Source organism: Clarias gariepinus, chromosome 16 (assembly GCF_024256425.1).
Source record: "Clarias gariepinus isolate MV-2021 ecotype Netherlands chromosome 16, CGAR_prim_01v2, whole genome shotgun sequence".
NCBI lineage: Eukaryota > Metazoa > Chordata > Actinopteri > Siluriformes > Clariidae > Clarias > Clarias gariepinus.
The window spans coordinates 18,150,342-18,166,029 of record NC_071115.1 but is presented as its reverse complement, the minus strand read 5'-3'; the positions used below and the strand labels follow the sequence as shown (position 1 = coordinate 18,166,029).

Below are 15,688 nucleotides of genomic sequence, written 5' to 3'. Positions count from 1 at the left end.
AATAGGTAAGGGATAATTGGATAATTACTACAGTGAGTAATAATGTTTAGCTGGAAGCTGGCAAGTTATTTAAAATTAACTGATACATTAAGTAGCTACTAATTTTTTTTATGTCAGAAGAAATATCCTGTGGTCATGGAAAAGATGAGGCAATATATATTATGTTGTTGTTGGTCTTTTGGCTGCTCCCGGCAAGGGGTCGCCACAGCGGAATATGCAGTCCGCACTACAACCGGAAGCCCTTCGTGACGCAACCCTCCCATTCTATCCGGGCTTGGGACCGGCACTGCATCCAGTGGCTGGGGTTTGGGCACTGGCTGGGAATCGAACCCGGGCCTTCCGCATGGCAACAAATTACACTGGGATTTGTATCATGACATCGTTGATGCGGTGATGCTTTCTGTAAGAACACAGAAATGATTGAATTAAACATTCATGGAAGGACAGATAAATTTACTCTTCTCTAATCAATTAATTCACTGAACAAATTTACTGTTGGTTTAAAATAATCTGAATGCCACATAGCACTCTTTTTCAAAACATGCACAAGTGGAGCTACTTGCAAGTACTGTTAACTAAGAGCCCATAATAACATCTATACGTTTCCATATGGAAGATATACTGTAGCAGACCTCCTGACCTTTTTTTTTTCTTAGGTTGTGTTTATAGATTTCTCCATATTCTGCTCCTGTTGCAGTAGCTAGCAGTTGGACTTTTGACAACAACAGGAACTCAAAGCCCAGTGCATCTTGTTAATGAGCAGGATATCCTGTCAGCACCATCTGTTATCTCGTTCTCTTCTTAGTGTTCATATAAATACTTTGCTTTCTTGAAATGCTCCCATTGGGATGGTGAACGAGAGCTTTTCAGGACACATCTGTTTTACACTGTCATTCTGTTTCATCAAGAAGGAAGAGCAAAGTAATCATATAATAATAAAACCTGATAATAGTTGAGAGAAGCCTTATGTGATTATACTGATACTCCTCTTTCACTAATGCATTATATTCATACATATAATACATATGAACTCAACTTGTTTAAGATCTTTCACTTTCTGTAGTTTTTCTGTTTTTCTTCCTACTTGCAAGCTAAGTCTTTTTTTTATCTATACTAATTTATTTTTGGCAATGTACAGTCATGGCCAAAATTGTTGGCACCCCTGAAATTTGTTTAGAAAATCAAGTATTTTTCACAGAAAAGTATTGCATTAACACATGTTTTGCTATACACATCTTTATTCCCTTTGTGTGTATTGGAACAAAACAAAAGAAGAGAGAAAAAAGATAATTAGACATAACATCAGACAAAACTCTTTTAAATTCGTGGATAAATAATATGGTTTCAAGCATGTGATGCTCCTATAAACTCATATGGGGCAAGTAACATTTGTGGGCAATATACAAATCACACCTGACAGCAGATAAAAAGGAGAGAAGTTCACTTAGTCTTTGCATTGCGTGTCTGTGTGTGCCACTAAGCATGGACAACAGAAAGAGGAAAAGAGAACTGTGTGAGGACTTGAGAACCAAAACTGTGGAAAAATATAAACAATCTCAAAGTTACAAGTCCATCTCCAGAGATCCACAGTGCGCAACATTATCAAGCAGTTTGTAGCTAATCTCCCTGGGCGTGGACGGAAAAGAAAAATTGATGAAAGGTTGCAACGCAGGATAGTCCAGATGGTGGATAAGCAGCCCCAAACAAGTTCCAAAGAAATTCAAGCTGTTGTGCAGGCTCAGGGAGCATCAGTGTCAGCGCGAACTATCTGACGACATTTAAATGAAATGAATCGCTATGGCAGGAGACCCAGGAGGACCCCCCTGCTGACACAGAGACATAAAAAAGCAAGACTACAATTTGCCAAAATGTACTTGGGTAAGCCAAAATCCTTCTGGGAAAATCTCTTGTGGACAGATTCTACTGTTTACCCGACAACAGAATGAGGCCTACAAAGAAAAGAACACAGTACCTACAGTCAAATATGGTGGAGGTTAAAAGATGTTTTGTGGTTGTTTTGCTGTCTCCGGCACTGGGTGCCTTGACTGTGTGCAAGGCATTATGAAATCTGAGAATTACCAAAGGATTTTGGGTCACACTGTAGGGCCCAGTGTCAGAAAGCTGGGTTTGCGTCCGAGATTTTGTGTCTTCCAGCAGGACAATGAACCCAAACATACTTCAAAAAGCACCCAGAAATGGATGGCAACAAAGCGCTGAAGAATTCTAAATTGGCCAGCAATGATTCCAGATCTAAATCCAATTGAACACCTATGGAGAGATCTTAAAATTGCTGTTGGGAAAAGGCGCCTTTCCAATATGAGAGACCTGGAGCAGTTTGCATAGGAAGAGTGGTCCAAAATTCCGGGTGAAAGATGTAAGAAGCGTATTGATGGTTTTAGGAAGCAACTGATTTCAGGTTTTTTTTTCCAAAGGGTGTGCAGCCAAATATTAAGTTAAGGCTGCCAATAATTTTGTCCAGCCCAAGTTTTGTGTGGCATTATATAAAATTAGCTTTTTTACCTCCCTCTTTTGTTTTGTTTTTTTTCATACCTGAAACTACCTCTGTTTTATTCCTCTTCAAAGTTCATAATCTAAGTTATATTAGATCACAATGTGGGATCTGTTGGAATACTGGAAAAGCAAACTGGAAACTGTTGATGGGATGATTATCAATTACAGTCTATGCTCAGTTGATTTCCTGTGCATTTCAAGCAATCAATTATGAAAAATGTCAATTGATTTTAATTGTTAAAAATGTTGTTTTTGTGTTGTTGTTGTGTTTGTTTGTTTTTTGTACACCCGGGCTTCCACTGCTTTGTAGTGGAAACAAGCATAAAGTCTGCTGCCTCACTGTGCACATGCTATTCTCGTCGCTGTCTGCAGCCAGTTCTCTTTTATCCTAAAGGACCTGTAATGATATTAAGTGTGTCACAAAAAAACACAATTATGCACAATTATGCATGTGAGCAAGACTACAGAACAGATATTTCCTGTATGATGTTGTACGATGTAGTGGAGTAGATTTTTAAAAATAAGACTATTCAAGTAAAGACAGATACATGTAATTACTTAGTGTTCTTCCACCTCTGGCCTCCAGTGACAATGTACATCTGCATTGACAGCTGTGTCCTGGTTGTTATAATAACATATTCTGTACATGATATTTATAAGAGTATTCCTAACTGATGTACAAACTGGTGTAGTAATATTGACTATTGATTAGAAGAAGAAAAGTACTGTTCGGTTAAAAAAGATTCTTCAATTCATCAATCATCACTTGGTTTTATTGTAAACCCTTCTGAATTAGGGTTATATTAATAATATTTCTATTATTATTTGCATAAAACGTACCTTTAAATTAAATCTCAGTGCTCACGTTCTGTTCATTACCTAAATGTAATAAAAAATATCCCTGCTTTTTTCTTTAAAATTAAAATGGCGGCATGATTACAAAGTGGGCTTCATAGTTTCAAAAGTTGTGCCTTTACATTGGGATCAGTGAACTAGCAAAACTAAATCACTACTAATTATGACATATGAATGTAAAAACACATTTTTGCAACAGTTTAATTAATTTCATATTCTTATTTCCTCTAGAATTCTATTTGGATTTTCTTATTAATAAAGAAATATTCTTCTTCTATTTGATTTTTAAGAATTATTATTTAATTGCAATGTATTTCTCAGAGAGAAATAATTCCTTCTTTTTAGGTCATGGGAAGTATTTCCCTGCATATCATACTGTGTGTGGCTGTGTATGTGACAAATTTTGAATTTGAATTGAAAAAAAAATTCTTTTCAGGGTTTGATGGGGGAAAAAATGTAGTACCATGCAACCTTGTACAATGCCTGTGTAAAGGCACAATTTGTTCCCCTGAAGCCCAGGCACAATTACACCGTCCTCTTGACAGCCATGCTAACAGGACATGCAACCAAAGGTTAGCAGCCAATGTCACATGACTGTAACTGCACAAATGCTCATCAGTAGTGATGATAGATGAACTCAAATTCTTTATTCAAGTAGCAGCAGCAGTAACGTCATGTGACAGCAGTATAAATTTATGATTCAAATTACTGCTTGATATTTATATACCACATGTTTATTTAAGCATAAATGACGGCATTATGTGTAACGTTAACAGAAAAGTTATTTGATGTAACTGTATATACCAGAAATATTAATTATCCTTTGGCCCATCCAATAACTCTTAGATTTACTTATGAACGAAGATATTATATAGAAAGTGGGGTCAAATTAATGAAAATAATAAAGAAATGCACAGACATTCCAAAATGAAACTTAATTACCATAATTAAGAACAAAGTCTTACAGTCTTACACCACAGCAAGTAGTCTTTGTATGCTTACATGCTTATTTCTCACAACTTCTTATATATTTCAGCATTTTCTCTTCCTGTGCAAGTAATTCTATCCCTCCAACTTCTCAATCATGCTTGCTATGTAGCACAACAGCCGCTGTGCCGTTTGGCAATGCCTACACTACCTACTCAATGTCAGTTTGTACTGGCTTAAACCTGTGCACTGCACTCAGCCAGAGTTACAATCACTGAGCTCTGCTTCATAGAAAGTCCTGGATTTGTGGTATTACATGTGTAATTTACAGCCAGACTTTGTGGACACTGTAAAGAGGTTTTTGTTTGTGAGTTGACATCCTCAACATCGGCCAATATAAAGATAAAGACCATAAAAGACCATTGTCAAAATCCACAAAAATACAAAAAGATTCAGCTACAAATTTTTGTTTTTTGGCAAGCAATCATGCTTATTTGCTCTCAGCATATAATTACATGCCTGGTCCCTACTACATTGAGTTGAAAACCTACCAGGCATTACCAACCCAATAGACAGAAAATCCTTATTGCTTCAAGCTCACAGGCTTTTCATCTTGTGCTCAATTATCCAGCCATGAACAGCTACAGGAGGTTGTTTCTGTTTATGCAAGCCCATTAAACACTGACTGAAGAGGTAAGCAGAATGTAGTTATTGAATTGCATATCAATCTTCTTTGTATAATCTGACACAAAGAACATGTAAGTTTACAGACTAATATAAAGTTGGGCCTATAGTTGGTTGGAATTCTAGATTAATTACAATTTTAAGCTTTTTTGTTTTTTGGTGTCAATTTCTATAATTATGGTTTTATTAATTTTTTTTAAGAAAATCAAAAATCTAGTATCTCGAAATATTAGAATATTTACTAAGATCAATCAAAAAATGATTAAAATACAGAAATGTCCAATTTCTGAAAGGTATGCTCATTTATGTAATCTTGATCAGGGCTCCTTTAGCAAAAATTACTACATCAATCTGGCATTGCAAGGAGACAATCACCCTGTGGCACTCCTGAGACATTTTTGAAAACCTGTTTAAATTGATAGCAGCCTTTAGCTTGTTTGTATTGTTGGGTAAAGTGTTTCTTATTTTCCTCCTGACAATACACCTCAGGTGCTCCATAGGGTTCGGGGTAAGGTGAGTTGTTTGACCAATCAAACACAGAAATATCAGGGTCAGCAAACCAGTAAGTGGAAGTTTTGGTACTGTGGGCAGCTGCTAAGTCTTGCTGAAAAAGAAAATCAGTGACTCAATTAAACTTGTGAACAGATGGAAGCATAAAGTCAATTAACCATGAACTTGATAAAACACAGTAAAACCAACACCAGTAGATCATCAGCAAATTCTTGAATTGGCTTTGTTTAACAATCCTTCCATGAATATGTTTCAATACAGCACTCAGTAAACAGCCAGCCATCATTGATGACCTTCTGTGGCTTACCCTTCTTGAGAAGGGTGTTGATGATGGTTTTCTGGACACCTGTCAAGTCAGCAGTTATCCCGATGATTGAAGTTGCATGTACTGAACTACACTAAGAGACACACTAAATTTACATTTTATGAATAGAAATTTCCCCCAAATTTCAATGTATTCCATTATTTTGAGATACTGGATTATTGATGTTCATGAGCTGTAAGCCCTAACCAGTGAAATTCAAATAAAAAAAGGTTGCAATTTTTCACTTAACATATATTGAATCTAGAATATGAAAGTTTAACTTATAGAATAAAATTAAAAGTAAAAAATAAAAATCTGATATATTGTTAGTTTTTTTTTATTTATTTATTTATTTTTTTTATTGACAATATATTTCGAAGACACTTACCAAGAAGAGTCTACTATAAAAATATTTATGTGTTATGGTTGTTAAAATCTCAATGGAAACTTTTGAACATAACTTAGGGCTTAAAAACTAGAGCCTGGAATCATGCTGTTACTCAGTGCCAGGGCCAGGTGTGCAGCAAGCCAGTCTGGTCATGCTCAATTTAGGCAGGAGATATCCTCTATTTTCATACACAGTGCTGCACTCAGTGACTTGATTACTGGTAAAAGTTAATATCTCTGTATGATATAGACTAATCATACTGATATCTGATATCAACTAACATTTCATCTGTTACCAAATATACATATAATTTATAGAACAAACTATATATAACTAAACTTATTTTCCATGTCCCAAAGAAGTGCATTAAAGGTTTGCATGTAAACACAACATCAATCAAGCCATTTACAGAAAAAATATTAGCCTCCTCCATCAACCCGTGCATTACAGTATCTGAATTAGCCACAGATTCTATTTCAGTTCTGCCTCCCACAGGAGAACAGCAATTCAATAAAAAGTGTTTAGAGTTGACTCATGAAATCTATGGAATCATTTGGACAAATTTCTCAATAATGGATATAGTGGAATAATCCTTCTGAGAATTATGTGCCTGGTTCATATTCTAAGAAGGCAGAATGCAGACTTAGTACCTTTGGCTGTAGTGTTGGTAATTCTACCCCACACAAACCTCCATTACATCATAGATCCTTTTTTTCTCCATCTATGTGAAGACAAAATGCTTGCTATGCTATACACAACAGCCGCTATCCAAGTTATTAAGCAAGTAGTGCCCACACCTACATATTCAATTTCAGTTTGCTCAGGCATTTAAAAGATCTAGTGACTTTGCCAAGAGGTGGTAGTTCTACCCACCTTTCAACATTGTTTTTAAATAGCTTTATTTCCAATGTTGCACTGAAACATAAGTTTATCCCTCTTTCAGACAACAAAATTAACTTTTTGAGACACTGGATAGTGTCTCAAAAAGTTGACACAATGTCCAGTAAGTGATTGTCCACTTACACATTTTTGACATTTTTTTATTCTTTTGGTGGATTTGAGCCTTGATTTGGAGGTCATTCCCCCACCAGACCCCGAGTACAGTACAGATCAAAGTTACCCGTATAACACAAATAAGGGTTTTAAAGGGTATAATGAATATGACTAAGCATATACCAAAAAGTAATATATAGAACAGTGGTTGTCACGTTAGGGACCTGTCAAAGTATTTCACAGGACTAAACTGAGCATATAAAAAATACTGTACTGAACGAGAGCCAATTACTGTATGAGAAAAGGGAGACATACTACTGTGGCTTGGCAGCTCTAGTCTTTATGTGGCCTCATTAAGGTGTCTGCGTATTTTGTATGAACCTAAGTACTGATGGCCCAATTTCCCTCCCTGGCCGACGGATCTCAAGTCCTTGCTGGCAAACAATATTCAGTCTCTGGGTTTATATTTTGTGTTGGTGTCTCCTATACTGTTCTATGGATTTCATGTTAGACTGTGCTGCTAGCATTAATTGTTGGGGTATGTGTTCCTATACTTGTCAATTCCTCCAGTGCTTCACAGCAGTGACATTCCACAGGAAAAGCAGGGACTGTTATACCAGAACACTGAAAAAGGCTTGGTTTAGTAGCACCTGAGTGCCTGAGTTTCATGTGTCTGAAACTTAGATTAGATTATTGGCAATAAAATCTGCAAATAAGTGTGATGTGGGTGATAGCCTGAAGTAAGTTTATCTGAGATCCCAGCATTACCATAAATACCTTCCTTAGCTGTTATGTGAACTGAGGCCTTGATTGCTCACTGTGTTCTCTAAGTATACCATAGCATCAAAATAAATGTTGAAATGGGAGCTCAGCAATTTGGAATGCCATGGGCAACAGCCAAGAATCACTAGATGATGATGATGTTACTTTAAGAAGGGGCAGATCAGTGAGGAAGTCAACTTTAATATGCAGCCATGGTTTCTGGGGCATGGACAGAGGCCTGATTTTACTGGCTAGGTCTAAAACATGGTGCTTAAGACTTAGTGATTGGTTTCACTGCGCATGTTGGACCACTAATATCATCCTTGGAGGAACTGAAATGTTTGGTGTGCAAGCGGATGTCCTGTGGTCAGATCAGATGGCCTCCAAGCTGTGTGGGCATGAATTTCTTATCACTGAAACACTGTGTGGGGATTTGAGGGCATGTTCCAATCAAATCATGCCTATAAACTGAGGCAGAATGCACTCATCAGTGTTTTATTGGAGAGAAGCAGAATGCAGATGTGAACTGATTTCAGTATATTTTTCAAGCCCAGCTGGTAGGGGAAGGTAAAATTCAATTATCTTAAAAGATTGCCCACCAAACTTTCATGGTAGTCATATACTTAGATGTTTTGATGAACTGAAGGTTGTCATTGTGAGCATATATAAAGAATGGATGCTGAGACCTTTCCAGTCAGTGTTACCATTACTCCAAGTGCAATTTGAAGTAATGGTAACACTGATAGTTACCAATAGTATTAAATATTGAACAGGGAACGCACCAATAGTTCCCTGTTAAATATTTAATACTACCTCTTAGCCTAAGTGAGGTTTTTGGAGAAATATGCTTTGGGTGAAAATTGGGGTTCTGACCCAAACTTCGAGTCAAGAGTGCACCAACCCCAGACTCTGATGCACCAATCTCCACCACAAAAGGTTTATTGGAGTTTGAATTCTGGAAAATGTGGGCAGAGATTGCCCAAGATTCTTTGATGGGTGAATGCAAGATCAGACACTGTATTCTACATCAGAATTTTGGTACCAGTACCAGTAGGCATTCTAAAGTCCCAGATAAACTGCCAAAGAAGTTTGTAAACCCCAAAAATCACTTTAGTTCTTTGATGTTCATAGGAATTGCCCTATTTCTTACCGTCAATACCTTTCACTCCCTTAGGGCAAATAATATATCTAGGATTGCCACTCCTCACTGTTTATGTACAGCTTATGGCCAAAGATATCCAACAAGACATTCTTGGCCTGGGATACTAAGTAGCAAAGGTAGAAAATGTCCTAAATAATTATCAACATATGCGATGACTCATCTTCCAAGCATGTCTCTATGCACATCATTAATCAAACACTAAAATGCTGAAGACACTCAGGAAATCCTGTACAGCATTACACAGTATCTAAAATGTCCCGAGGTGGTATTAACTGCTTTCTTCCATTTATCTATTTTATGGATGTGGACCAGATTTTAGGCACCGTGCCGATTTTCTCCGAGCTGGTCAAGGGCTGCAATAATCCTTGTCAGGGGAAACTGAGAATTTATCATAACCTCATTTAAGCCACCACAGAGGGTAAAAGCAGACTTGGATAATGGAAACTATGAAAAGCAGGTCAACCAACAATTTCCAAGTTTTACAAAGAAATCTGTGGGTTGTTGCTGTAGGCAAGGAAATGATTAAGAAATTAGTGGTTACATCAAAAAAAAAGAGAGATGTTTTCTTTGTGGAAGGCTCCAATCTGCATTTTGATGCTTTGGTCCCTCTTTCCACACTTGAACTCTAATAAACACATTTGTAATGGGAAAGGTCTGAGCTGGAGTATGGCCACTGTGTCTTGATCAATGAACTTCCCAACAGCATCAAGTCAAGCAGACAGAGCTGTAAAACAGAAAACCTCCTCTGAGCAGTGCATCTGTACTGTTAGTGTGAATTCTCAATGTGATTATCATTAGCAGCTGTTCATTTGTTTCCTTTTCCTTCAGGGAAGTGATCAAAAACTCTGTGAAATCCTTGTACAAATTGATCATACCAGGCCAGGTTTTCTCATTACAGTGACCCACTTGAGTTTTGTCTGCAAGCAGTATTATAAAGTTGGTGATATACAGGGTGGGTGAAAATTGACTAGGCAATATTAAATGGCTAAAGAACTTGTAATATCAATGGAGTACTACCCAATAATGCATTCTATCCCTGGCCGTTTGAGGAAATTGGTTGACGCCACCATATGACGCATATGTTCAAATTTAAAGATTTGCTTTCATTTTCCTTTGTAATAAATGACAAGTACAATTTGTTTAAATAAATTTGTACTGGAAATATGGACCAATTTTTTTATTTTACTTTTCACTCGCCCTGTACATTTTCCCTGGGATGGACTGTACAGTCAGTGCTGCCGTAGAAATCCCTTGCGTTCCATGGGTGTAAATTGGATATTTTTTCCAAGAGAATGACAGGTGAATGGCTGGGAGCAGGCGGTGGTAGTAATGTTGAGGCAGTGTTCCACAGCTGGTTGATCTAAGCGATGAGCTGCAGGAATCTAGAACAAAATGCAAGGTCAAGGCTAGAAGATCAGTAACTAGAAATAGTGCTCGGTTAAAACAGACATAAGGAACAGACATAAGTAAGAAGATCTTAAATTCAGATAATAAGTGCATGCAGGTTTGGGTTAATAATCAGATGAGCTACTCTGTATAAGCTGGGAGATTGAGTTGGCCACGTCCATGTCTTTATGCTGTTCTGAAATCTGGGATATAGAATTTAAGCGCATGTAGATCTTCAGTCATGGTGAGTTTTGATTATTTTTTGTGAAACAGAACCAAATAAATGTTTTTAGAAATTATTAGACGTAAAAAATAATATCTGCATAAGCAGGTGGCATTGCTCCGATTTTCTGTTGAAGTAGGCTTGGGTATAAATATAAAACACCAAACGCACTCCTCTATTTCCAGAATTGTGAAAGGGTTACATGAAGTGCTACTTACTTTTTGTGGGTTTTATCCATTTCAAAGTGTATACAGTACAGTTATATTCCACTATATATATATAACACTGCAAGGATCTGTTGCTGAAGGTCAGTACTTATCTCCTTTTGAAAGCAAGGCGTACCATTTAAATTGTGTGGTTGTGTTAAAGGAAGGTGCTTGGTATTTCTGATGTGTGATTGTGTCTTTGAGAGGTCACAACATCCTGGCTCACATCCAAACGATGACAAAAACTGTGCAGATAAACAACCTCTCTTAGCCAATCAAAGCTCTTCCTGGCAATTTAGTAGGTGGAGCTTAATAACCTTCTATGTGCTCTGCCATATAAGTCAGCATGAAATATGATAGCAAAGGGCCAAAGAGTCAGCATGCAGTCACAAACTTTCAGTCACTGCCAAGTCGATTTGTCTAGACCTAAGCACTCTATCAGTCATCTTTTTTTCTGACCACAAAAGAAACCTGTTTCTAGGAAATGAGAGGTGTTTAACTAAGGATTACTATTCTAATTAAAGAATAAATAAATAAATGCATTGAAAAAGAGTAGACAAAAATATCATCGCAGTGGATATTAATAATGTAATATATTCCTGCTCATGAGGTCAATGTCTGGGAGATTGCATGTGCCTTAAGAAAAAAAAATTATAACAGATAACTGTTTGTACTTGCTATTTCTCCAAACTCAGTTTCACCTTTTTGAGATGCTGAACGCTGAGCCCAAGAAAGAAAAAAAATCCAGATCAAACCAGCTCTGGTACTCTCTAAAGATCCATCCCACATCCTACAGGGGTCATCCTACAGGAGTGCTGCAGTATATATATCTGTCTGGACTTCAGAGTGTAGTCAACACACTTTGAAACATGAGGGGGGAAAAACGTCTTGTTTTTACTTATGTTTTGAACTGAAATAAACACATTTGTACACTTTCTGCCTGCATTTGTATGACTAAAAGCAAGAAGCATCAAATATGAACAGTAGGCAGTGAAAAATACTTGACATGATGTTTTTAATACCTGGGACGTGATCTCTAATCTAGTAAAGATGGGAGCAAATTTTCTGAACTTGAAACCTTTTACATGCTGCTGCCTGGATCCTGTAAAAAGACTTCTCTGTCTAGCTGAGCCAGCTCGCACACATGACGATTAGCTCACTCCAGACACACACAAATAGCATCAATGACCCCTGTGTGGACAAACTGAAATCTAAACAGCATATTTGTTGAGCCGCGTTCGAAATCCCGTACTGAGTGAATAGTTAAACTTAGCAAGTTTGATTTATGTCATTTCTAAAACCACATTCGACAGCATTTGTGTGCATGCAGTGTTGAAACTTGTTCGTCTGAAATTTCACTGTTGTATTGGTGTTACTCCGTAGCTCCGTAATCTAAATTACTTGTTTAATATTTTTCATTTAAATCGTTAAGAAACAGTTTTACTCTGTTGTAAAATCAAAAAAAAAAAAACAGCTAGTGGTAAAGCAGTGTGTTGCACTTCGTCAATACAAGAACAGTTATTCATGGGTACATTGGAAATTAGCTGAGATGGAGAATAATAATAATGATAGTAATAAATTTAATAATAATAATAATAATAATAATAATAATAAATTCATAATTAAATTACTAATGACATTCTACTCGAGCATTATCAGCATAACATGATGCAGTATTTTTAATTAACAGGTTTACATCAAACTCCATTCACCTATCTGTCACCATATATATTAAATGCTATGCCCTAGTTCCAAGCCATAACCAAACCCTCTGACCAGCATGATTAATGGCACTTTCAAACGATCTTAAAAGATCACATGATACTCCTGCAGGCCATGAGAAAGCATGTGCCTGCTTTAAAACTTTTATTTCCTTCATCTACAGCAAAAATAGGCATAGGTCCATCATGTCACACTGCACGTATTGGGTGAATTTTTGAAAGTGCTTCACAGGGAGCAGAGTCAAAGGTTGTGTCGCATGTGACAGCATACTAGGAGGGTCCATGGTACTGCAGCCACTTGCCACTGCGGTGAAGTCACTGGATACAAGGAATGACGTCCCCGAAATAACTTGACAAAGGATATAAAGGGCTCCACCTCAGGCTGTGCAGTCAGTGGAGATCCCAAAACGAAAATGCTAAACGAAGTATACTAAGGAGGAACGAGAAAGTTGAGTGACAGATTCAAAAACTCTGGTTTGGAAAGAAAAGTAATCAAGAAACTTTGTCAAGTATTTTATATTGGACATATACTGAAACGATGATCAGAAGCGGGTACGGTATCTAAGAAGGACTGTGAACCATTTCTACTGCTGTGCTAGAGGTCTCCTGAAGAGCGTAACACAGAAAGGAGGCCTTTGACTTTGAGGATCTTGCCTGTATTGTGGATTAGTTTTTACCCCCTACATTTCTTCTGCACCTCCTCCTCAGCTCGGAGCAGCGGAGGAGGCGAAAGCGTAGCTCTTGCAGTAATGAAGTACAGCTACCAGAACCTCGTGTCTCAGTACACACGTCCGAGCACATATACACCAACACACTACACCCCTACGCATTACACACCGAAGCAGTACTCTACAAGCTCCTACTCCACAAGTTACTACAGCCCGGAAAAGTACACACCGACCTACTACACTCCTCCTGCTTACACTTCGGCTTACAAAAGCACTTCTTCCTCATACAAGCCAGTCTACAACAAGGCCTCACAATATGTCAGCAATCAGAGTACACCTGTACATCAGACATCCGTTGTAACACGCAAGCCTGCTCGGACTGTCCGCTTTACCAACGATGTCATCTTCCAGGACCATGTCCGGCATGGAGATCTGGAAATGGTTGGCCGCTTTATGAGAGCGCGGAAAGTGCGAGTGGATACAATCTTCCATTCTGGTAAGCAAGCTTCTCATTTTTTTTTTACCAGTATTGATTAGTTCTCAATCAATAGACAAAATCATTGACAAAAGTTGACAAGAGTGAACTTGTCTATTCTAGTTAACTTTTGTACTGCCTAGAAGACGAACAAGCAACGTCTGCGACAAAAATCTGTGAGGCAAGTCATTTATCTTCCCATGTCTCTTTCTCCCTGCCAGGCATGGCAGCTCTCCATGAGGCTGTTCTCGCAGGGAACCTGGAGTGTGTGAAGCTTCTTATAAAATATGGAGCTGATGTTCATCAAAGAGATGAGGACGGCTGGACACCTTTGCACATGGCCTGCAGTGATGGCTACCCTGAGATTGCGAAGTATGTTCGAGTTTAGAAATAAATGTGTAAAAGCAGCATATGCGGCGTAGAAATAAAAATAGATGTTAAAAGTATTTAGGAATGAAACTATATTAACACAAATATGTTGATTATAAAAAAATACACTTTATTGAATGAATCTACACTTCTCCACAGGTATCTGCTTTCTTTAGGGGCTAGTACAGAAGCTGAGAATGCAAACGGGGAGAAGCCAGCAGATCTTATTGACCCTGACTGCAAAGAGCTGGTCAAACTGTTTGAAGTGGGCTGTGGCTAACGGGCAGCAAAAGGAAACACCCCCCGACACACACACACCCAAAAAACTACAAGAAAATGGTTCCTCTGGACTCAAGTCTGTCTAAGAGGATGGAGCTACTATAATGGAAGAAGGAAATTAAGATATTTTCTTATGTGATAGAAAAATCACCTTTTTGTGCATGTCCATATAGGAATATACTGTAAGTGCTTGCTGCTTTCCTTCATACATACTGTATACTTTTTTTCGTACTGTCATATTTCCATCCTAAAAAATCTCCCTTCCCAACTACGCAGTTACTACACACATGCTATTGCCTCTGAATGTCTGAGTACAGCATGACCTTCTTCCGGAGCTCGGATTACACTGCACCCTAACTCCGGACACAGCCATATCCTTTCATCAATGTAGTAAAGAACTCCATCCAGTGCAGGCCTTACATTTCGAGCATGACGGTTCTCATTTAAAATCACACAAGGGCCTGATATAATGTTCAGAGGTTTGTGCATAATACATAAAATGTAGCTAAGCACACAATTCTGCCAGTGGTTTAAGGTGCTTGTAACACAAGGTATATGTACTTGACCTGAACCTGTTCAGAACAGAAATGGATCTCTTGTCTGCAGGGCAGCTTGAGACAACACTATAAACATGTGCATTTTAAGAATGAAAAGTGTATATCAGCAAAATACTGTACTTTCTGTACTGCGAAATGTGAGTGCACTATTTCTACAAAACATGTGGAATTTGTCATGTAAAGTCTTATGTTTTTCTCTTTTTTACCGTTTTCATAAATAAAGGTGCTTTTTATCGCTTTAGTACGTTTTTTCTTTTGTTTACAGAATATAGTGAGAGTATTTATAACTTTATTGTACATATAACAACATCTTTACAGGCCGGTGAAAATGTGACCAATCACATCCCAGCAGGAATTACTGCATTGCAACTTTATTTTGAGCATGAACGCTCACTTATACTCATTCATCGTCTATGCCGCCTTATCCTGTATACAGGGTCATGAGGGCCTGGAGCCTATTCCAACAGACTTAAGCCATGAGACGGGGTACACCCTGGACAAGGTGCCAATCCATCGCAGGACACACACACACAGACACATACACACATTCACACGCAAACACACACACATTCTCACACACACACACACACACACACACACACACACACACACACACCCATTCACACATACACACACACCCATTCACACACACCCATTCATACATACACACACACACACACATTCACACACACATTCACACACACACAC

General features: G+C 38.0%; 1 protein-coding gene across 1 annotated transcript; it reads left to right on the top strand.

Moving 5' to 3' along the window:
- The first annotated feature begins 13,016 nt into the window (after positions 1–13,016).
- On the top strand, positions 13,017–15,221 carry ppp1r27a (protein phosphatase 1, regulatory subunit 27a). Its single transcript, XM_053515481.1, has 3 exons — positions 13,017–13,796; positions 13,997–14,147; positions 14,304–15,221. Exons 1-3 carry the CDS (start codon positions 13,382–13,384, stop codon positions 14,422–14,424), a joined length of 687 nt encoding a protein of 228 aa, XP_053371456.1. The 5' UTR covers positions 13,017–13,381; the 3' UTR covers positions 14,425–15,221.
- The last annotated feature ends 467 nt before the right edge of the window (positions 15,222–15,688 follow it).

Coding starts and splice junctions, on each gene's coding strand:
- ppp1r27a (XM_053515481.1), top strand. CDS start 13,382: ATGAAGTACAGCTACCAGAACCTCGTGTCTCAGTACACACGTCCGAGC. Junction 13,797..13,996: donor GGATACAATCTTCCATTCTG/GTAAGCAAGCTT, acceptor TCTCCCTGCCAG/GCATGGCAGCTCTCCATGAG. Junction 14,148..14,303: donor GGCTACCCTGAGATTGCGAA/GTATGTTCGAGT, acceptor ACTTCTCCACAG/GTATCTGCTTTCTTTAGGGG.